Source organism: Rhinolophus hipposideros (genome assembly GCF_964194185.1).
Source record: "Rhinolophus hipposideros genome assembly, chromosome: 13".
Classification (NCBI taxonomy): Eukaryota; Metazoa; Chordata; class Mammalia; order Chiroptera; family Rhinolophidae; genus Rhinolophus; species Rhinolophus hipposideros.
Window position 1 is genome coordinate 31,862,033 of NC_138059.1, and position 23,034 is coordinate 31,885,066.

The window sequence follows — 23,034 nt, forward strand, 5'->3', positions numbered from 1 at the left end:
CTGTATACCTATGGACTTCAAATGAAAACAAACTGCTCCATCTTTTTTGTTTTGAGGCAAAAAGACACAAAATTGAGGTATTTGAAGGGAAAAAAGGATTCAACAAAAAAAGAAATAAAAAAAATGAATTACAGTAAAAAACAGGTTTATATTTTTAAGTTTTACTAAATTTAAGTAGTATAACTATTACTCATATAAAATTAAGTAGTTGAAGAATAGATATGAATTTGTTGAAAGTGGTCAACTTGAGGAAAAAATCCATAAACTTTTAATGGAAATCTGCAGCACTTAAAGAGAATGTCTTCTCGTTTGATACCTTTTATTGTAATTCAAAAAATTTAGAGATACTAAATTATTTTTATTTTTTCCCAATTACCTGCTGTGTCTACTCTTGTCTCAATTTTAGACAAATGTGACTTGTTGTTTACTACCGTTTTTTCTTTGTAATCTTCATCAATTTTTGAACATTCCTTTTCCACATCAAATCTTAAAAAAAATAACAGAAACTGAAAAAAGTACAATATAAGCAGTAAAAACAAAATTTGTTATTATTATTCTTGTATTTGCATCATTGTGACTTTAAACATATATTCCAAAAATTCATAATAGGTTTGCATCAAAAGTCATCTGTATTTTGTCTTAGAAACCATGCAATTTAGTGAGAACTTAAATATTAATCAAACCTAAACTGTTCAGAACTTTGTAATTAAAATGTGACAAATTTCTCTCAATTTAAAATTTTTGTTCATTTTTATATTAGATGGGTATAAGGAATGCATTAGTTATTTTGGGTTGCTCTTAGAAACAAACGGATACACAAGATTTTTATTTAATGAAAAAACAAGATCAAGAGTGCTTAGATCATATATTCTTAGCACTCTACTGAAATGCCTTGGTACTCTTGATATTTTCAGGTTCATAATAATTAAGAAATTATTGGGCCGGTCCAATGGCTCAGGTGGTTGGAGTGCGATACTCCTCACGCCAAGGTCAACAGTTCAATTCCCAGATAGGCCAGTGAACTGCACCCTCTACAGCTAAGATTGTGAACAACAGCTCTCCCTGGAGCTGGGCTGGCGTGAGCTACTGCGGGCTGCTCTGTGCTGCTCTGGGCTGCTATGTGCCATCATGAGCGGCTGGTGGCCAATGTGAGTGACCGGCAGCCAGCATGAGCTACTGTGTCCTGCCGTGGGCAGCTGTGTCCTACCGTGGGCTGCTGTGTGCTGCCACAGGCTGCTGTGTGCTGCTATGAGTGGCTGATGGCTTGTGTGAGTGGCTGGCAGCCAGCATGAGTGGCCAGCAGCCAAGAGCTGCCGTGAGCTGCTGTGAGCCGCCGACCAATGACCGGCAACCAACTGCCTCAGTTATGGGGAGCGCAAGGCTCATAATAACAGCTTGGGCCAGGGAGCTGTGTCCTACACACCTAGACTGAGAAACAATGGCCTGAACCGGAGTGTGGGGTGGGGAGGGAAAAAGAAAAAGAAATTACTGTAGTATTCTATGATAGAGAATTTTTCAGTGATGTTATACATAAGGAAATACAAAACATACTTATCCCACTCTGCATAATCCCTCGGAATTTTCTTTTTAGCTGATCTAATTTTAGAACATTTTTCCTGAAAGAATAAAATCATATTTATGAGACATATGTAATATAAGATTAGCAGGCTTTACTATAAATGCAATGTGAAGTATTAGATTAAGATATACAAATTGAATAGAAAGAAAAATAGGTACCCTGGAAGTTATAACCCCAATATTAAAATTATTAACATAATATCAGTAGGCTTAAAAAGGATTTTAAATTCGTAGTTAATTTCAGGAGTAATCGACAGAAATTTAAGTACATATATAAAATTTAAAAACTTATGTGTGAAATGTGATTATTAGTGATTTTCTTATTAAAAAGTATTAAATTATCATTCATTCTTTTAAAACCTAGGTATTAGAGAATAACTACTTGCTGTATTAGTCAAAGCTGGTTTGTTTGCAATGACAGACACCCAACTTGCACTAATTCTATTTACAAAGAATAAATTATTAGTTTATGTAACCAAACTGATGCAAGGGCAGGGATTTTGCTGGATAAAGGAATCATATGGTCTCTCTTTCTCCAGTTCTCCCTCTCTCCCCGTCCCTAGTTTCTGCTTTTCTCTGCCTATTGATTTCATTTTCCCTGCTGGCTACTTGTTATTTCCATGTAGTAGCAAGCATGGCCACAAGCAGTCTGAGATTATAACCTCACAGGACTTCCAATCAGAAAGGAAAAGGAGAGTGACTCCTCTCCATCTTTAGTTATAGAAATCCCAGGGAAGGACTGTGATTAGTCCAAACACTAGCTTGGTGCTATTAAGTGGCCCACCCTAGGTCACATGCCCACTGCAAGCACCAGAAGAGAATAGAAAGAAAGCAACGATAGCCATTGTGCTCACAAATAGTTTCTTAAAAGTCATAATCTGAAACCATTTTAAATGGATCATTTACCCATGCACAGTTTTGGAACATTGTGCATTGTTCATTGTTCATTAGTTCATTTAGAGCTTTCAAATATTCATACATTTCATTATACAAAAAATCATATTTTTACTATCTTCATGGAATTCATCAGAAAAGTCTTTAAGTATGCCCCTTAAAGAGAAATTATTTTGTCACAAGCAGATATTCAAGAGCCACATAAGAATATGAAATACGCTGAATTGTACTTGACAGCTCAGGTTTTATCATTGGTAAAAAACATTGTCAGTGGTTTTCCCTGAAGTGACAAGCCCACTTCATTCATTTTTAATACAGTGTTTTCCAAAAACCCAAGCTTCTATAACCAGTCTGTCAGTCACTCTTTCAAATGAAAATTATTCCAGGAAAAAGTGGCTAGGCTACTTAAGCTAGCAACTTAATCATATAAGTGCTTTTCTTGAGATAACAATAACATTTCACTTTGCAGTGCTTTCCGCATGCTTCACATTTCTGTCATACAGAATGTTAAAAAGGTGTGCCCTCAAGATTCAAGATTTAATAAAATAAGAATGTTTTACTGTTTTATCCAAGACATTTTTGTTAAGTTGGAATTTTTTACTGTGAGTGCACAGCAGTGGAAAATACAATGACTATTAGTACAACTTGGTGCCACTGCCTTGATTTGTGCTAAGGTACCACCAGTTTTACCCTCAGTACATATGTTAACACAGTGAAAAGGACAAGGCAGTAGCATTATTTTTTAAAATAGCATTGACTTTCAGGACCCCCTGGAAGGATCTCTGGGACGACCAGGGTCCACAGACCATGCTGTGAGAACTACAACACCACCAGTCCATCTACCCCACTGGACTGTAAGCCCCTTGTGGGCAGAGACTAAGTCTTATTCATTGTTATATTTTCCGGGCACAAACTTAGCACATAATGGGTGTTCCATGAATGTAAATTCACTGGTTACAGACAGTGGCAACCTTACCTGAGTAATTCCTAACAGGGAGTGAAAAGATCCTGGAAGGTAAATTATCAAGGGCAGAGTGGTGAAGGGATATGGATGTTTTTTTAAATAAAACTGAGGATTCAAGGAAGAGGTGAGAAAAACAAGAATGAGTTAACCCAGAATGAAGAGACTAAGGTAGAAATGATATAAAAAAAAAGTAGGGCAGAGGAAATGGAATGTGTTATCCACATGAAAGCCCAGGACACAAGGGCTAAGTTCTGTAACATCAGGATCAGTTGGATGCCAAGAAGATCAGTTTCAACTTAAAATAATTTTAAGCAAAATGGACCTGGAACTCCAACAGGCCCCTTATCTACCGTCTTTCACAGAAAATAAGACAGGTCTTACATTAATTTTTGCTCTAAAAGATGCATTAGGGCTTATGTTCAGGGGATGTCATCCTGAAAAATAATGCTAGGTCTTATTTTCCGGTTAGGTGATATTTTCGGGGAAACAAGGTATGGAACCCACGGGTTAAAAAGGAGAGGTCTAAATGACAAAATAGGGATCACCTACAGAGGAGTAATCAAAAGGGGCGAGAGATAAGGGGGAAAAAACATGCACTGAACAAAGGAAAGACATCTATAACCGCTTGAAAATATCTGTTTAATATTTTAAATCCATAGTTAATTATGTAGTGAACTATTTCCTCTCTGCCTCTACTGGATACATAAAATTATTCTCTGAAATTCTCACACACTGAATTTGATCTTATGTGCTCATCAAAATTGGTCAGAACAGAAGAGACAGAAGAACAAAAGAAAAAATGAGGAAAGGCAGTAATCCCAAAATGAAAGTTTTCAAAGGAAAAAGCTGTTTCATTTTGATTTCCAAGTGATGAAATACAGCCTCGTCAAAAAAGTAACAGCACATGACCAGATGAAAGCATTCCCCAGCTCTCCTAAAGGACATCGCACGTTAGTCACACTGATTAAACTGAGATAGCTCTCTTAATAAACAATAACAACCTCCCCGCCCTTACCACCCACATTCCACACAAAAAGGCCTACTGTGGCAACATGAAGACAGCTGTTTGAACCACGAACTGGAGGCATATTTTCTTCCATTGCTGGAAATGTTTCAGTTTTATGGAAGTGTATTTTATTTTCTTCTTTTTTAATTTCTGATACCCAACTCTGAGATGAAGGGAGAAAAATGAAGGTAAATATGCAGTTTGGAATAATAATTAACCATTAATTACATCATCAAAGTTTTCCATAGGTCAATTTTTAAAAAATAATTAAAGTTTATTGGGGTGACAATTGTTAGTAAAGTGACATAGATTTCAGCTGTACAATTCTGTAACACATCACCTATATATCACATTGTGTGTTCACCACCCAGAGTCAGATCACCTTCCATCACCATATATTTGATCCCTTTTACCCTAATCTACCATTCCCCTCCCCCTTTACCCTCTGGTAACCACTAAAATATTGTCTATGTCTATGAGTTTTTGTTTCTTCATTTGTTTGTCTTGTTCCTTTGTTGTTTTCAGTTTTATATACCACCTACCAATGAAATCAAATGGTTCTTGACTTTTTGTGTCTGACTTATTTTGTTTAGCATAATAATCATGACAATTTGATCATACCATTCTCTCTACTTGGAACACCCTTCCTACTTATTTATTGTGAGAAAAAACATGTAACATAAAATTTATCATCTGAATCATTTTTAAGAGTACAGTTCAGTATGGGTAAGTATATTCACATTGTTGTTGCCCTTACTACTTTTATTTATCTTACAAGATCTTATTATTCATCATCTCTTCCAGCAATCATTACCTGAACTTCTGGGTGGGGCTGAAAATGCTCCTCCTTCATGTATTAGCATAAATATTTTAAATAATCTATTTATTGTTCATCTCTCTCACTTTGAGGGCAGAGACTGTTGTAATCTCATCTTTGTGATTGAAGAACATGGCACAGTATTTGGCACATAATAGGTGCACAGTAATGTTTATTAAACTGAATTGTCACAGGTGCCAGGAAAAACCTGAGTAAGAGAGTTCTTTATTATCCATGAAATTATATTATTTATTATAGAATTTATATAGTGAGGGTCTAATATTTGTGAAACACTCTGAAAATTGGCACTGGGATGCAGCAATAAACTATATTACCTGTCCTCTCCATACAGGAGGCAGGAAAGATGACAAGGGGGCAAACAGGAGAAACAGGAGGAGAAAAAGAAAAACAGTAAGGGAAGAAAAGTAAATGGGGAATGAGGGAGAAGTGGCAAGGAAAGTATGAAATAAAGGGAGATGAGAAGAAGACTAACTCAAAAAATAACAGTTGGGACAAAAGCAGGCTCTGCAACTCAAAGTAGGTGGTGTGCCCCTCAGAAAATAGAGCCAAAGAACTCTGGACACAAACTGCTATTTTAACTTATAGATTAATTACTAGATTTTCAAATTCAAGTCAATCAAATGGTAAAATGAAAAAGTTGAAAGTTTTTTAAAACTTAGCATTCTGAGTTAGAGAAGACATTACTTCACAATTGTTTTCAAACACATAATTTACCCCAGAAGAATGTGAATAACAGAGAGAAAAACAAAAAAAGAATTATTTCTCCAGAGGTCATTTAAAAACTTATTTCTTAAGCAAAATGAAACCACATAAAGGGACTCTGAGAAAATATAGGTAAAATTTATATCTGGTGGAAAGAAACTTTGCCTAAGTATAAGACAAACATAAAGATCCTAAAGAATAAAATCAAGAGGTGTGATTACATAAAAATTAATAAATATTAAATAACACTATACACAAAATTTTAAAGGAAAATTTAAAAATTGAGGGAAAGTTTAAAATACAAGCATAAAGGACAGAACTCTTACAAATGAATAATAGAAAAAAATCAATAAAGGGACTTCTCCTCCTGGCTCTGACAGAGTAACAGGGACTAGATTTACTGTCTTGCCTAAACTCTAGAAACTTGAATAAAATATATGAAACAATGGTTTTCAGACATTGGACAATAGGTAGCACAGGACAATGATCGTTGAAAGAAGGGAAACAAATGAGGTAAGTCTTACATTTGCCTCTCTTGACAGCCTAGAGTTTTCAGGCTAGAGTTTTCACTCCAATTTCATAACTGGAGTGACTTAGAATGAGCAAAAAAAATTGAAATTAAAAAACATTAACCTTACAATAGCACAAAATATATTAAATACTTAAGAATACATTTAACAAAAAATGTCTAAGAAGTATACACTGAAAACTGTAAGACCTAAATGAGGTCTCTAAATGTATGATGCACATGGATCAGAAATCTCAATATTGTTAAGATATCAGTTCTTCTAAAATTGATCCACAAATTCAACACAATCCCAATCCATATACAAGCAATTTATTTTGTAGAAATTGGCCAGCAAATGACCTAGGATAGCCAAAAAAAAAACTTTGAAAAAGAACAAAGTCAGAGGACACGCACTATCTGATTTCAAGACTTACTGTAATCAAGACAATGAAGTACTGGAGTAAAGACAGACATTTAGATTAATGAAACAATAGACAGAGTCCAGAAATAGACCCAGAATACTGGGTCCATTGACTTTTGACAATGGTACAAGAAGTTCAATGAAGAAACGATAATCTTCTATTAAATGATGCTTGAACACTTGGATATCTAGATTAGTATGCATGAATGTGTGTGTGTGACATATATTTGTATACGTGTGTATATATATATGTGTGTGTATACACACACACACACATATCCAGAAAATAAAACAGATTATAGACATAAATTTAAGAGTTAAAACTATAAACTTTCTAGAAGATTAATAGTAGAAAACATAGGAATCTTGGATTAGACAAAGATTTCTTAAGTAGGACACAAAAGCTCAAACTATTAAAAGAAATATTTGGGGCCAGCCCAGTAGCTCAGGCGGTTGGAGCGCTGTGCTCCTAATGCCAAAGGCTGCCTGTTCACAAATGCTGGCGTGGATGTGGAGAAAAGGGAATGCTAGTGCACTGTTGGTGGGATTGCAGATTAGTGCAGCCACTATGGAAAACAGTATGGAGGTATCTCAGGAATCTGAAAATGGAACTACCCTATGATCCAGTAATTCCACTCCTAGGCATCTACCCGGAGAAATCCAAAACTCCAATTCAAAAATCTGTATGCACTCCTATGTTTATTGCAGCACTTTACACAATAGCCAAGATATGGAAACAACCGAAATGCCCATCGGTCGATGACTGGATTAAGAAGCTGTGGTACATTTATACAATGGAGTATTACGCAGCCATAAAGAAGAAAGAAATCTTATCATTTGCAACAACATGGATGGATCTAGAGAACATTATGTTAAGTGAAATAAGTCAGACAGAGAAAGACAAGTACCCTATGATCTCACTTATATGCGGAATCTAAAGAAAAGAATAAGTGAATGAACTAATCAGAAACAGTTTTGGGGACAAAAAGGAAAAAACTGAGAGTTGTTAGATGGGCGGGGGTGGGGTGGTGGCGATAAGGGGAAAAAGGTGAAGGGATTAGGAAGCAGCTGGTAACCACAAGATGGCCTCAGGGTTTTTTGAAAATTAATTTGGGGAAGGTATTCTATAATGTTGTAAAGATTTTGTTGGGTATCCGATGGACATGCGTCCTATTTGGGAGACCACCTCAGAGATAATGTGGATGCCTGATCATGGCACTGTACACCAGAAGCTAAACATTAATGAATGCCAACTATAATTTTATATATATAATGTGATGGCTCAGTGTGAGGTCGGAGGGATAGTGGATGGGGGGAGGGGGGTTCACAGTGTGAGGGATATAAATGATGAATGTCTAAGTATTACCTTGTCTTGTACAACTGAAACTAATAAATTAAAATAAATAAATAAATAAATAAATAAATAAATAAATAAATAAATAAAATACATAAAAAAGACCATCTGTTTGATTCCCACATGGGCCAGTGAGCTGCGCCCTCTACAGCTAAGATTGTGAACAACAGCTCTCCCTGGAGCTGGGAGGGCGTGAGCTGCCTCGGGCTGCTCTGTGCTGTCATGAGTGCCGGCAGCCAGCATGAGTGGCCGGCAGCCAGCATGAGCTACTGTGTGCTGCTGTGTGCTGCCGCAGGCTGCTGTGTGCTGCCATGAGTGGCCACCAGCCAGCACCCAGCGAGAGCTGCTATAAGCTGCTGTGAGCGGCTGACTGGCCTCAGCAGAGGGGAGCGCAAGGCTCATAATACCAGCATGGGCCAAGGAGCTGTGTCCTACACAACTAAACTGAGAAACACCGGCTTGAACGGATTGGGTTGGGGAGGTGGAAGAAAGAGGGGGAAAAAAAGAAAAATTTCATCCAAATTTAAAACTTTTGCTCTTCCAAAGACACCATTATAAAATGAAAAAGCAAGCCACAGAATATCAGAAAATATTTGCAAACGATTTATCTAATGAAGAACATGTATCTTACAACTCCATAAGAACATAAACGATCGAATTTTTTCAAATGGGAAAGACTTCAAAGACATTTCACTAAAGATAAGTTGATAACAAATAAGCACATGAAAAGACACTCAACCTCTTTAGTCAGAGAAATGCAAATTAAAACCAAAATGAGATATCACTATATACCTAATAAAATAGCTAAAATGAACAAAACTGACAATATTACTTGTTGACAAGGATGTAGAACAGCAGGGATTTTTATCAATTACTGGCAGAATTGACACTTGGAAAACATTTTAGCATTTGTTTATAAACAGGTAAAGGGTTAAACTGTAATATCTATACAATTCAATACTACTCAGCAATTAAAAGGAACAAACTATGGACACATGTAACAACATAGACGAATTTCAAAAGTATTATGCTAAGTGAAAGAAGCCTGTCACAAAAAACAACATACTGTATGATTACATTTATTTGAATTCTAGAAAAGGCAAATCTATAGTGATAGCGGTTCAGTGGTTACCAGAGACCAGGCTGCAGGGTCCGCATTGACCGCAAAGTACATAAGGAAACTTTTAGAGGTAATGGAAATGTTCTCTAGCGTATATATTTGTCAAAACTCAGGGAAATGTGTACCATAAAATTCCTAATTTTTAAATGTAAATTTAGCTCAATACAGCTAATTAAAAGGAATTAGTAAAGATACAAGCAGGCCATTTCCTAAAGAAATTCAATTGACATATAAATGAAAAAAATTTTAACTTTACTAGTACCAAAAGAAAAACCACTATCATTTTTTTCAACAATTTAATTCATTAAAACATGTAAAAATTATTACCGTATCCAGTGAAGGGTACCTGAAAATGAGCATTCTTATACACGACTGGTGGGAGAGTAAAAGGGTACATTACAACTTTTCTGAAAATATAGAAATAGGTTTCAAAAACCTTAAAAACATTCAAATCTTTTGAACAAGTAATTTGAATTGTGGTAATTTATTGCAAGGGAATAACCAGGCAGTACAAAAAAATTATAAACAAACATGTTTATATAACACTACTTATATAAGATGATTGAAATGGTTCCTTCATAGCATGGAACCATTTATTCCATCATTTAAAATACACACTTGTGTGGGAGCATGCGCATGCATACACACGTATTCTCCTAGATGTAAGAAGAAACAGATATGACCTAAGTAATTACCAACAGAAGCCCTTCACTGACAAAAAAAGATGCCTAGGATTTCAGATAAATGAAGTAGACATATATACAACAGGACAATGTCACAAAAACTGGTGTTACTCTATACCTTTATATCACCATCAATTTTTTCCCATTCTTCTGCTGTAAAACTGGATGCTGTCGCTGCAGGTTTGTCTTTCCTCAAAGCTCTACTTCCTGGAGCCAATTCTTTAAGGTGTTTTTCACAAAATTCTGTAAGTTCTGGATAATATCCTTCCTCACCAGACCTTTAAAATATTTCAGACTTTTAGTGTTACCACTTTATGTAGAGATCATCTTGAACAATGGTTTGCAAGCTGGGTTCCATGGAGCCCAGGGGTTCTGCAGAGATCTCAAAGACTGCCCCTGCACAGGTGGAAGGATGGGCTGCGGCCTCCCACTCACCTTCCTCAGCCAGCACAACCTCCATTATTATCTGTTGATCTATACAGTGACGCAACGAAAGAAAAAAAGGAGCTCCAAAGACACAAATTTCCATCAACAGACTTTAAAAGTTGAATAAGTAATATTTTCTCTCCTCTGTCACACGTTCATTTCATACATAATGTAATTTTAAACTTACAAATGGAAATTCAATATTAGAGACAGGCAGAAAGTGAGACTTTAGATTTCCTTTCCTAGGAGAAGCTCCTGGCACCGTCACCCTAATCCCCCACTCCCCGCAAAGAGATAGGAAGAAAATGAGAAAATAGCAGAGGAACAGTTTAGAAACACAGGCCTCTAAATTCAACCATTCAAGGAACAAAATTCCTTCCTTAGAGAGTTAAATGGAGACATCTATCCTTTTCATCATTTGTGTGTGTGTTTTTTAAGGAAAATCAATCTTTTGCTCTTCTCTTGTGGGTCTGTTTACTTTTAAATTTTTAGAAAAGTAGAAATAAATCCCATTTTCAAATTAAATTAATAACCCAAATCAATGCAATATAATTTAATTAAATTATTCATAGAAATTCGTAGAACCAACATTATTACTGTGGCTTTCAATCTTTTATCCCATAAACTTGTCATTTTCTGTATCAGTCCTTGACCAAATATAAATGGAAATGTTATTACATTGCTGAGAAAAACAAAAAGGAAAACAATGAAAACCAAAACAGGTGGCACAGGGCAGTGTTTCTTGAAGTGGGGTCCCTTGATCATCTGCATGTCAATCAGCTAGGCACTCACTAAAAACACATGCTCCTGGGCCCCACCCCAGATTTCCCAAAGCAGAATCTCTGGGAATAGGACGCTCGAATTTGCATTTTTATTCAGATTTGCATTTTTAATAACCACATTAGATGTCTATTACAGTTTAACAATCACTGCCTTGGGGCTCTTACTCAGAGAAGGCCCTGATTCCCTGCCTTCCGGTCCTGCCTCCTGGCCTTCCCACCATCCTCCATAGGACCAGCTCACAGTGAGTCACCCACCTTTATTGGCAGAAGAGAAGTGGAAGAGTGCCAAAGAACTTCATCAGTGTAGGCTGATGAGCTAACCTTACCTCCTACTGGCTACTCTCACAGCTATTTTTCCTAGAAAATGTGGAGGAAAAAAGAAAAGTGCCTAAATCACAAACTGGAAGTAGATCTAGCTAGAACCATGCAAATGAACCACAGGATGAAAATCACTGTTTTGCAACCTAACATGGGCAAATACAACAAACAATCTCACTATTTGAAAACTTTCTCCAATGTTTCTAATGTAGCTTCGACTTTTCGAAGGGAACAACAGTGTAATTAAAATTGGCATACTGAAATATGAAATAATTTTTAAATGCTTACCTGAGCACACAAAGAATTTTTTCCAAGTGTTTAACGTCTGAACATTTTTCAATATACTTGAAATCCAAATGTTCAATGGGAATTTTGAATGTTTTTGTTGCTCCAAAGCCCCATAATGACGAACAATCTTTGGCGGTCATGGCTAAAATATATATAGGAAAACAGGAATCTAATATATATAATACTCAATTTGGATAGTAACAACCATCGAGGTACTCTAATATTTATTTTTCATTTCTGTAAAAAAGGAGGTAGAGTGTTTTTTCCAAGGAGGAAGGCTAGTTGTTTTAAACTCTTCCTGATAACAACAGTTAACATTCATGGAGCAAAGTCACTATGTCTCACACATGGATTATCTCACTTAATCTTTACTTAAGCAAAGTTGAAATACAATAACAAAACATGTTTTGGTGCTATAAAGGAAAAAAAAAACACGTTCCTCTACCCATTTAAATTCAGTAACTGATGCCTGCAAGTTAAACTGAGAAAACACACATTAACAGGAGAAAAGGTTTATTTTATATGCACATGGGGGCTTCACAAAAAAGTAAAAACACAAAGACACTGTTCAGCCTGGGAGCCTAATCATTTTAACAAAGGGTGATAAATTATGGCAAAGTGGTCAGAAGGAAAAATTGTTTTGGCTTATAAGAGAAAGTAAATTTGTGGAAGAAACAAATGAGAGGGTTATTTTAATATCTGTTTATGCAGATTCATCTCAGAGCTGACTGTCTCTCTACTGTAGTAAGAATTGTTCTCCTCCTGATATGGGAGAGGGGAGGAGGGAAAACCTTCATAGAGGGACATTTATGCCCTGCTTTTAGGCAAAGGGTGAGGGCAGAGTTCTTCCTGTTGTTTAATTTCTTCAGCTCAAAATAATCTTATGCCAAAGTGGCCTGTTTGGGAGTGGCATATTCTGATCCGCTTTAGTACTCAATCTGCTTTTTAGGATATCTTTTAATATTGATTTAAATGACCGTCTACTTTAGCTGTTAACATCCCAACCATGATTTAGCACAAACATAAGTAACATCCTTGCTGTTACTTTCCTTATTATCACCCTTTTCCCCATTCCCTGCAGCCTACTCCCATTAATGAACAGCCCCCAGATTTGTGTTCTAATGGCACTCTGTACAGACCTCTCTCATAGCATATAGCACATATTCTAATTATGGTTCTCTGTCTCCTCTTCTAGATTGTGAGAGATCTTACGAGTATTTTATTCATCTTCATATACTCAGGACTAGCAGAATAAGTAGTACCTTATACCTCTTAAGAAACACTTGCTGAATTGAACTGGCAAAAAAAGGTCATGCAATTTCATTCTAATGATACTGCTGCTAATGATGATAATAACAGCAACAAATACTTACATAGCTCTTAATGTGTGCTGGGCTCCACTGTAAGTACTGTACATATATTACCTCAATCCTTCAACTGAGACAGGTTAGTTAGCATGTTGTTAGGTAAACAGGGAAGTCCCTGGTAAAATAAACAAAGGCAGCCATATCTTGGAACTCCAGGTTCTGGAATGACTCATTCGCTACAGGGCAACAATGTAACATTCCTCTAGGGATAAAGGGGTTATTTCGTAAACCCCTTTAGGCTGGACAAACAGAGCAAATCGGATAGACAAAATCCATCAGAAGGTGCCAACTCCCTTCCCCAAACATGCAAGAGAAAGTATAAAACCCTTTTGCCTTAGTCAGTAGGCATCCCAATTTCGGGTATGTCCTCTAGTGAGAGCTGTACTTTCGCTTTAATAAAAATCTTTGCTCCTCTCTCCTTCTTTGGGTACGTGAGATACGATCTCTGGGCACTAGACACCAGAATCCTACATCACAACAACTGCATTAGGTAGGTTTCATTTTTAAACAGAAACAGTAACAATAATTAACATTTATGGAGCTAAATTACTATGTGCCATGGATTATCTCACTTACTCTCCAAAACCATTCTCATGTAGGATATTAATGACTCCCATTTTACAGATGAGGAAGTTGATGTTTCAAGTTAAGTAAACTGCCTATGGTCAGATAGCTATTAAGCAGTGAACTGAAGATGTGAATCTCAGTAGGCAACCACAGAGTCCACATACTTAAGCATCATACTTATGCTTATCAAATTGCAGGTGGCAATCCACAAAATCAATTAGTGAGTTTCAATCAGCATTGTTTTATATTGAGATAGAACAAAAAAAAATCAGATTACCTGACACATACCAATAAATATTATTTTGTAAAACTTTTATTTCATGTCTACACAAACAGAAATTATAAAGATGTGTACATATAAATGCATATGATGTAAAGAAAAATATATTTCTTATTGTGAGTCATTATCAACAATTTATAAAATCACTGCACTTAAATATATTGGATGATACATTTTAAAATAAGTAGCAATGGGTCTACTTCATTAGAAGTATTTCCTTCCGCATGCCAGCCTTCTGGGGGTCTGGTCATATATCAATTAGATCTCTGCAGAAAAAAAAGGATGCTCTGTTGCCTTCTCCTCAATATTCTGCTGGCTTTGATTCGGGTATAGAATATAGATGACAGTTCGTCAGCATTTGGATGAGATCCAATTGAGAAAGGAGACTGTGGCTTTCACACCATACCGGCATGGTCCAGTATGATGAACGTCTCCCATCACAAGGATAGCCATAAGGTGGAAGTTATAGGAAAGCAAAATAAAGAACTTTTAAATTACTGATGCTGCCCAGAATAGAATAGGTTGCCTTGGGAGAATTTTTCCAAAGAGCTGGAGGACCTTTGATGGGATAGATTTAAGCATCTAATGGGATTAAAATAGATCACCTGGAACTGGAGGTGTCTTGCCACCCCTGAGAGTTTATGATTTGAATAAAATACAGTGAAAAACGTGAAATGATAGACATCTCTTACCTAATCAAACAAATTTCATTCTGAGCAGTTTTAACATTTCTCTGAGAATCCTTTTGGAAAACTACATTTTTTGGTAGGATACACATTCTCAAGACCACTAAATATCTATTCTCAAGTTCAAAAATACTTATACATTTGCTCTAACTCTTCCATCTGTTTGTAATCTGGTCCTAATTGGATTTAATTTATTTTCCATCTTTCTGATCCACATTCATTTCCTGTATTTCTTACTCAGCTTATCAGTAATACCTCCTGTGCAAACTGGAAACCCTGTTTTCTTCCACCCAACATCTCCCACCTAGGCATTCTTGCATCCACAGGGTCGAGCTCCCCCTGCAGCCGGAGGCCGAAAGGAAATAACACGCTCCTAGCGTAGCAACGGTTTCTATGTACAACGCGGCTCGAGAGGGTGGAGGGACCAGGTACCGGTCGGGATCCAGGAACTCCACAGGCAACTCGCAACCATCAGTGGGCAGTTTAGGACTCTGAAACTTCCTGGCTTTGGTCAACAGTACTGGTCGCCGCTGGAAACCCCCTTATCGCTAATCCCCAATATCCGCCACCATCAGCGGCGGGAAACAGCCCTCCAGTTTGGTTCCCCCCACCAGGATGTCCATCCCACAACGCGCTCCCTCGCTCAAGTCCCACAGTGCATTTGCTCCTCCGCGTAAGCTCTTCACCCCCGCTCGGAGGGAGGGACTGCGATGGGGAGGAGTAATTTACTCCAGGAGGCCAAGTACTCACCGAGTTCCCATACACCGCGCCCTACCGAGGACGCGGACGCCACACACCTAACCAGTGCGCCGCAGGTGCGGAGGGAGGGGCGTGTCTCCCCGCCTCAGCGCCCTTGCGCCAACGGCTGACTGGAGGGGGCGGGAAATAAGTCCTCTGCGGGATGATTGGCTAGTCCCCAACCCAACATCCCGCTGATTGGCCTTACAGGCACCAGCTCCACCAGGAAGGAGGAGCAATAGGGAAGAAATAAAGAGAGTGAATATATGAGTTCTTTCCTCTTTTGCCTTTCAATTTGTTTTAGATGGAGTTAAAACGCTGTCACTGTTCTGGATTGTTTTGCTGTCTGCAAGGTAAATTGGTATCTATTCCTACTTGAATGCAGAAACATAATTAAACGTTCAGGATTATCTATACTGCAACTTATATTTACTTATTTCCTCCCCTTTATACAAAAGAGTAAATACAAAAGAGTAAATAAAAAACAAGATTCTCTCTTCATGCATTCAATATTTTCTGAGTGCTGGTTATGAGTCAGTCAGACACTGTACTGAAGGAATCTTTACAGAGCAAAAAGAAAAAAATGAAAGATGAGAAAGTTAGGTCAATGAAGTCTAATATTAGATTGGAAAAAAGATCTAGAGAACAATCAGTTGTAAGTTATTAAATTCAAGAAAATTTCCCAGAATTGAAGAGCCTAAGTTTCCAGATTGAAAGTACACACCAAGTGATCAAACCAGTGAAATGACACAGACCCATACCAAGGCACATACTGTAAAATTTCAGTGCACTGGCAAAGAAAATTAAGTTTCCAGAGAGAAAATGGGTCACATACAAAGGATTAAGAATGGTTTTGGACTTCTCAACAACACTAGAAGCTAGATGACAATAAATCAACCTTTCAAAATCCTGAAGCTGGTGAAGAACACCAGAAAAGGTCTTATCATGCAGAGAGACAAGCCATGGGAAAAAGCACAGGCAAAAAAGAAAAAATGTCTGTTACCTGCTTAACCAAAACACTGAGAGTCGGTTGAAGTGGTGACAGAGGTAAGAAACGAGTCAGATAATCAAAGACCAAATATACTATTTGCAATTGTTTTGATTTTATCAAAATAGGGAGCCACTGAGGAGTTTCCGCAGGACAGTGCCATGAAATTTGTATTTTAGAAAAAGCAATCTGAAGAGTATAGAAGACAGCAAAACCAGCTGGGAGACTAATCTTAAGGCCAATACAATCATCTGTGTGGCAAATACTTTCAGTAATAGTGATAATAGTTAACATATTAGTTTTGTGGATTATTTCATTTTATTTTGCAACAAACCTTTTAAGTAGATGCTATTGTAAAAACATGGAAAGTGAACCCCAGTAAAGCCACACTGCCAGCTAAAGAGGGACATTTATTCTTCCTCAGGACTTATGATTTCATCTACTGTTTTTGAATTTTCCTAACTTCAATCTCTGAAGATAGCATCATAGTCTCAAAGCACAGTACTGATTATCATTAATTCCTCCACTTTAACAATGAAGTTGAAGTTAAATGAACTGGCCACTCATTGAGTAGCAGGGCTGGATATGAACCAATTTCCATGTCCATAGTCACTGGCAAGCAGTTTATTAGAGAACAAGTTACAAGGTGTGATTAAAAAAATACGGTAAATGTTTAAATTAAAAAATATTTATTAAAGACACATTGCCATTAATCCCCCTCAAAATTCTCCCCCTTGCTTCAAACACATTTCTCCCATTGTTCTTGCCACTTTCCAAAGCAGTTCTGGAAATCCTTTTTTGTGTCTTTACTTGAGCTGTTGTGGCTGCCTTGATTTCCTAAATCGATTCGAAATGTTTACCTTTCATTTTCATTTTGACTGTGGAGAAGAGCCAGAAGTCTCATGGTGCCAGATCCAGTGAATAAAGGATGAGGGCACAGTGTAAAGTTTTTGACAGAAACTGCCATACTAAAAGGGATATGTGACACTGATCCTTTCTGTTGTGATAAAAAAATATGGTGAATGCTGCTGCTGAATGCCACCCAACAGAAAGGCAGGGATATTCAATACAGGGAGCGGCACGTGGAACCTTAGTGTGTGACAAGGTTCAGCTTGTTTGGTGTAGTCAGTCAGGTGTGAGCTACACTTGACAGGTGTGTTTTAAAGTGTGCTGTAAATTATCCTTCATCATGAAAACACTCCGTGTCACACATCACTTCTGGTATATGGCAATTTCTGTCAAATAAAAATATTACAGTGTGTCCTCATCTACCTTATTTACCAGATCTGGCACCATGCGACTTCTGGCTCTTCCCCAAAGTCAAAATGATTCAGGACATGGAGACAACCATGATAGCACAACTAAAGACACTCACGAAAGAGGACTTCCAGAAGTGCTTCAGAAAGTGGCAAGAATAATGGGATAAGTGTGTTCAAAGCGAGGGGGAGTATTTGGGGGGGATTAATGGCAATATGTCTTTTACTGTAATACATTTTTTTAATTTAAACATTCACTGTATTGTTTGATCACACCTCATATATGTTAACCTCAAGTTTTGATTCACTGATTTTTATATTTATAGAGCACATTTGAAAGAACCTTTTAAAAGCAATTTTATATCTATTTTACCATTTATATCTATTTTACCATTTTTAAAACTGTCTAGGTAGGCAAGAGGTAAAATTACTTCCATTTTATAGATGAAGTGGACACAAAGAGATAATTGACTGAAATAGTGGTCATGAGTTCCAGTGATAATACTTTTTTCATTAAACAGCTGTCAAATAACAATATTCAATTAAGCTACTGATACGTAAAAAACCTACGAAATTAGAACAGTTAAGAGCAACATGATCCGGTGAGTTTCGGTTTGTTTAGGAGGCTGTCATAAAGAGATATCTTATTTATCGGCACTCTTTTGTCTAAGGACAAGTTCAAGAAGAAACATAGTAGAACTACAAAATTATGAAAGCCATGGCTAAAGGAAAACATGGACCAACGAAGCACTCTTTAAAATTTGAGCATGATAGTACTTTGTATACCACATAATAAACTTATAGAACTTAGTATTCAAGGATGGTAGTAAAAATACAGGTTTTTAAAAAATGGTATACAATATTTTGAATGTCAGAGACACACATAGCTATTAATAAAATTGGAATATATCTGATCTTTAAAATGAATGTTAGGGAGACCACCATGATGCTCCGTAAAAATGGAATCCTGGAACAGATGGAGTATCTGAGTATCTATATCCCTAAGATCAAGATAAAAGTTTTAAACATTTATCCAGTAATTCAGTATAAACCAATCCCTATTCTTTTTATAACCTGAAAGCAGATTTTTTTTTCTTTTTTTTACTTTAATGAGTGATTACACCTGGGAACTGCACCTGCCTTAGTAGTCTGCTTCATCCACTTTATGCGATGTTGGTTTTTGCTTTGCAGAAAACAACCATTAAAGTTTCTTTTCCTTTGCCCAAGATTTAACAAATAGTCAAGCATTATACACAAATACAGAAAGGCCTACTTCAAGTAACAAATGAAAAATCTAACTCAAAATGACACATGCACACTGACAGTAAGTGCACTGGTATATACTAAACAAAGTGATGCTGAAGACTTTACAAACAGCTGATGATATAAAACAGTGGTTTCCAAGGAACTTACATTATTAGACATTTAGAGATCCCCAGAAGTTTATTTTTAACAAGGGCCCCAATGATTCTAAGTTTTGATTAAAAGTGGTTTGGGGAAGCACTTTTAACCTTCATTGTGTACCGCTGACACTGTATTATATGTCAGATGACATATACAATAAAATTAAATTACAAATCATGTAATTGAACAAAAAAAATTTCTTTATATAAACTATTAATAGATACCTAAATACAATATGGTTTTTAAAATGAAATCATGTGTATATAGTTGTATTCATAAAGATAAGTACACCAATCAAAAGCTATACAACATTAACAGCAAATCCAAATACAAAGATATTCCTCTGAATTCCATGTTTCACCGAGCATCAAAAACCACCACTGTGTTAAAGTGAATTAAGGAGAAAAGAAGTATTTAAAAATTACATAAAAGACTTAACACTTCCTAGTCACTTTCTCTTTACAATAAGCCAATTTGTTATTTAAGCTAAAATGCACAAAAGTATGGAATTCATTATTTACTGACAACTGGAAATGAAAAAACAGTATTTAAATTTTCATTAGTCTCCTTTCCATGATACAAAAGACTAATGCTCCAAAAACACTGAAGTAATGTTAAACGTGATTACTTATTGATTTAAGAATATTGTCAGTTACCACATAACAATTTACCCTGTCTTACAACTACTTTGTAAGCCTCACTTTTTTCATTAGGTAGCACGTGTGCACTATATTTCTCCTTCTATAGTTTAGTTTGTCCATAAACTCAAGCTAAATAATGAGTACTTAGTTAAACATACAATCCTTGAAAAACAGAACTTTTGCGAACCAAAATCAGCTAGTTTTTAGATTATTTAGAATATGCCTATAGATTGGCATATTGGTCCATGAAAATGCTGATCATGACTTTTTTTTTTTTTGGTAAGTAATCCATTGCCATTCTTACCAGAGATTAGTCTTTAACTATCAACCCAAGCATTATTCTTAACTTCCTCCTACCTCATATTTAGAAAGCATAGTTAAAAGGATACATCTTTTAGTCCTTTTCTTGTACATTATTCTGTATCCACATTCTCTGCATCTGATTGGATCCCTGGATTTTATTTCATTTTCTGTGTGACATTCTAGGAAAGAAAACACATTTATTCAATGTTTAAAAGGACAACATTACGGACAAGCAAATTATCTTAACCATATTTTTCACCCAAAGCATTAAAATCTACTCAATCTCAAGGGTATGTTGTTATCACCAATGTATGAAGGAGGAAAGAAAAAAATAGTTGTGGGCAATAATACACTTTTTCTAGGAGAGAAAAATGAAATTTTATCGTGAGGATTTTTCGTGGTTGCTAAAGTGTTTTGCTTTATAACTTTAAAGATGAGTGACTCATTTAAGTAAAAGAGAAATATAGTAATTTCAAAAAAATTGAAGTAAAACGCTCTTAATGTAAGTGCTACTCTTACCTCCACAGATATATATCATTGGCTGCTGCTTTGGGGGTTGAATGTCCTTCTGGGTGTCCATAGTTAGTCCCTGAAATCACAAACTCAATATTGAATATCTCAGAGGGGCTCCTCACAAATCCAACCAGCCTTTATTTTTCTCAGAGAAAGCTAAAAAGATCCCAATTCCTAATCTGTAATTTTTCAAACACTATGCGTAGGTCAAAAGGACGAAACAACGCATTGCGCGCCTTCACCCCCAAACTGGACACAATAATACTTTACACGTGTTATTTCATTTATACAGGTTATTTCATTATAATGTTTGCAACAAGCCTAGGAAGTATTACTCTTATTTTACAGATGAAGAAACCGAGGCTTAGAGAAGTTAATTTGTGGAAGATGTCTCAACCATTAGGAGGCAGGAGGATTCAGAACTGACTGCAAAGCTCACCTCATTTAGTACAAGTTCTATTTTTTCAAACTTTAGCAGGAGATAGCCAAAACATACATCTCTCAACAGGGGAACATGCGACCGGAACGTGAGGGAAGAATAAAGAAATAATCCCAAATAGTTAAACTGAAAGAAACCAGGCAAAGGGCTAACAGCAACGACTCCACCTCTCCCCTCTCCCAATTCTAACCCCACACCGGACGTTTTTAACTCCCAGGGTCTTTCCAGTTTTGGACCAAATGCCCACCCCAAAATCCCAACCCGTTAATTCCTTACTCACTTAGCACCGAGGAACTCGTCCCACACCGCCCTTCCAGATCGCAGCTCGTCGTTGCGTCGCAGCCAACTTCCGGCGTCAGCAAATGACGCCAGCGGAGTCTCCGCCCCTTCCTCTCCGGGCGGGGCAAAGAAACCCGAATTGAGCGCAGGCGGATAAACTGGGAACTTTGCATGTTAGACTGTGGACAAAAGTGCTTGTTCCGGCCTCAGCTATTTTCATTTTTCATGAAAGCAAAGAATTTAATAGTTCCTTAAATCGAAAGAGGTTTATTTTTCTTACTAGTGAAGTCGGTAGAAAGTCGGTAGGATTACTTTTGCAGGAGGGCGGAGGGTTAGAGAGAAACCGAAATGACAAGTGTCCGGGAAATTCTAGGCTAACCGTTACACCAGGGAGCATAAAATCAGCTCCACCGCTCATTTTCACGTAGGAAAGCACTCTTCAGATTTTCACATGGTTTGATACCTGCGCTGGTGCAGTAGAGCAGCCGACCTCTATCTTTTGCATACTTTTGTTTTTGCTTTTCAACTCTGTCTCTTAGACCTCTGTCATCCCTCTCACCCACTTCGTTTACTTGTTTTAAAGTAAAGACGGGCGTGAGGGCAACTACAACAAATTAGTCCCACTTAAAACTAAGGGATTTTGGTAGCGGTAGCTGTCCACTGACCCTCCCTGACTTCAGTCCCATGTATTACTCCCTAGAAGAAAATCACCTGCCCAGCGGAGATGTGTTTTTTCAAACATAAAAATTACAGTGAGGTTAATATCACTTGGGTTCACAACATTTACACTTTTCTTTCACAGCAGGTATTTTACTTAGAAGAAAATGAAGTTATTAAATTTTATTAAAAATTCAATCAGTTGTTAACTATTATAGCTAACTGGAGAAGCAGTTTTCTCTCTCCCCTTCACTTTCTTCTTAAACAAGCTATACTGCTATCCCTTCTTCCATTCAGCAACTTGAGAACTTTGAACTTCACATTTAGCTTCCAGAAGAAGTTCCAACTAGTTGCACCTTCACAGACCAGCTTGAGAGATTTAACTTGGTCTTCCCAGTCTTCCTAACTGCCAATTTTTAAATTTTCAGGGAAATAATGAAATTTTCTGCTTCTACCTCCACAAACAGGCTGACGTAGAGTATAAATGCTTTGACCATCAGCTCTCTTACAAAATACCTCTCCTCTCAACCAAGGAGAAGTAATCCAATAAAATAGTCAAAATAAGCTTCCCTACAAGAAGTATTAGATAAAACCATAATCAAGAGGAAGATGATGGAGTGATACAGAATATGTCCCTTTAATCATTGCAAGCTGTTCTAGATTCTGACTCTCCAGTTGAGGTATCAAGATGGTTCTGGCACATAACACAGTCTATGGAGATCAGAATGGATGTTATATGTGGAATACAAATGGGTCCTGAACCATACAGAAGTGTAGAGTAACTGTAGAGAAGTGTAGAGAAGTGTAAGAAGATCCAAAATTTTAATGAGTTCATACTGATGCTAGTCCAGATCCAACACCTTCTTTCTTGTCAGCAGGAACTGGTAGTTTTAGGATTACTGTGGCGCATGGTCAATTGAAGCTATTGTCAATGGTCTCAACTAACTTTTCTTGAGAACTTACTATGACATCATTACATTGCCCTCTCCTAATGAGAACATTTGTCTTTGCTATCTTGGATACTAGTGTTTTTA

General features: G+C 36.9%; 2 protein-coding genes across 3 annotated transcripts in view; both read right to left on the minus strand.

Moving 5' to 3' along the window:
* Positions 1 to 15,710, minus strand: part of SPAG1 (sperm associated antigen 1) — a 57,072-nt gene extending 41,362 nt beyond the window's left edge. The window contains exons 1-6 of one of the 2 annotated variants that reach the window (XM_081070809.1): positions 15,533 to 15,710; positions 11,883 to 12,024; positions 10,187 to 10,346; positions 4,480 to 4,605; positions 1,552 to 1,616; positions 377 to 486 (exon numbers count right to left, since the gene is read on the minus strand). In XM_081070809.1, the coding sequence (XP_080926935.1) occupies positions 377 to 486; positions 1,552 to 1,616; positions 4,480 to 4,605; positions 10,187 to 10,346; positions 11,883 to 12,022 (601 nt within the window). In that variant the 5' untranslated portion in view covers positions 12,023 to 12,024; positions 15,533 to 15,710. The remainder of the gene's footprint in view (positions 1 to 376; positions 487 to 1,551; positions 1,617 to 4,479; positions 4,606 to 10,186; positions 10,347 to 11,882; positions 12,025 to 15,532) is intronic. The other variant, XM_081070810.1, reaches the window with a different exon arrangement.
* POLR2K (RNA polymerase II, I and III subunit K) lies at positions 13,651 to 21,425 on the minus strand. The gene is made up of 4 exons (XM_081070816.1): positions 21,345 to 21,425; positions 20,632 to 20,701; positions 20,199 to 20,291; positions 13,651 to 19,548 (listed from the first exon to the last, which is right to left on the minus strand). Exons 2-4 carry the CDS (start codon positions 20,690 to 20,692, stop codon positions 19,526 to 19,528), a joined length of 177 nt encoding a protein of 58 aa, XP_080926942.1. The 5' UTR covers positions 20,693 to 20,701; positions 21,345 to 21,425; the 3' UTR covers positions 13,651 to 19,525.
* Positions 21,426 to 23,034: the final 1,609 nt, after the last annotated feature.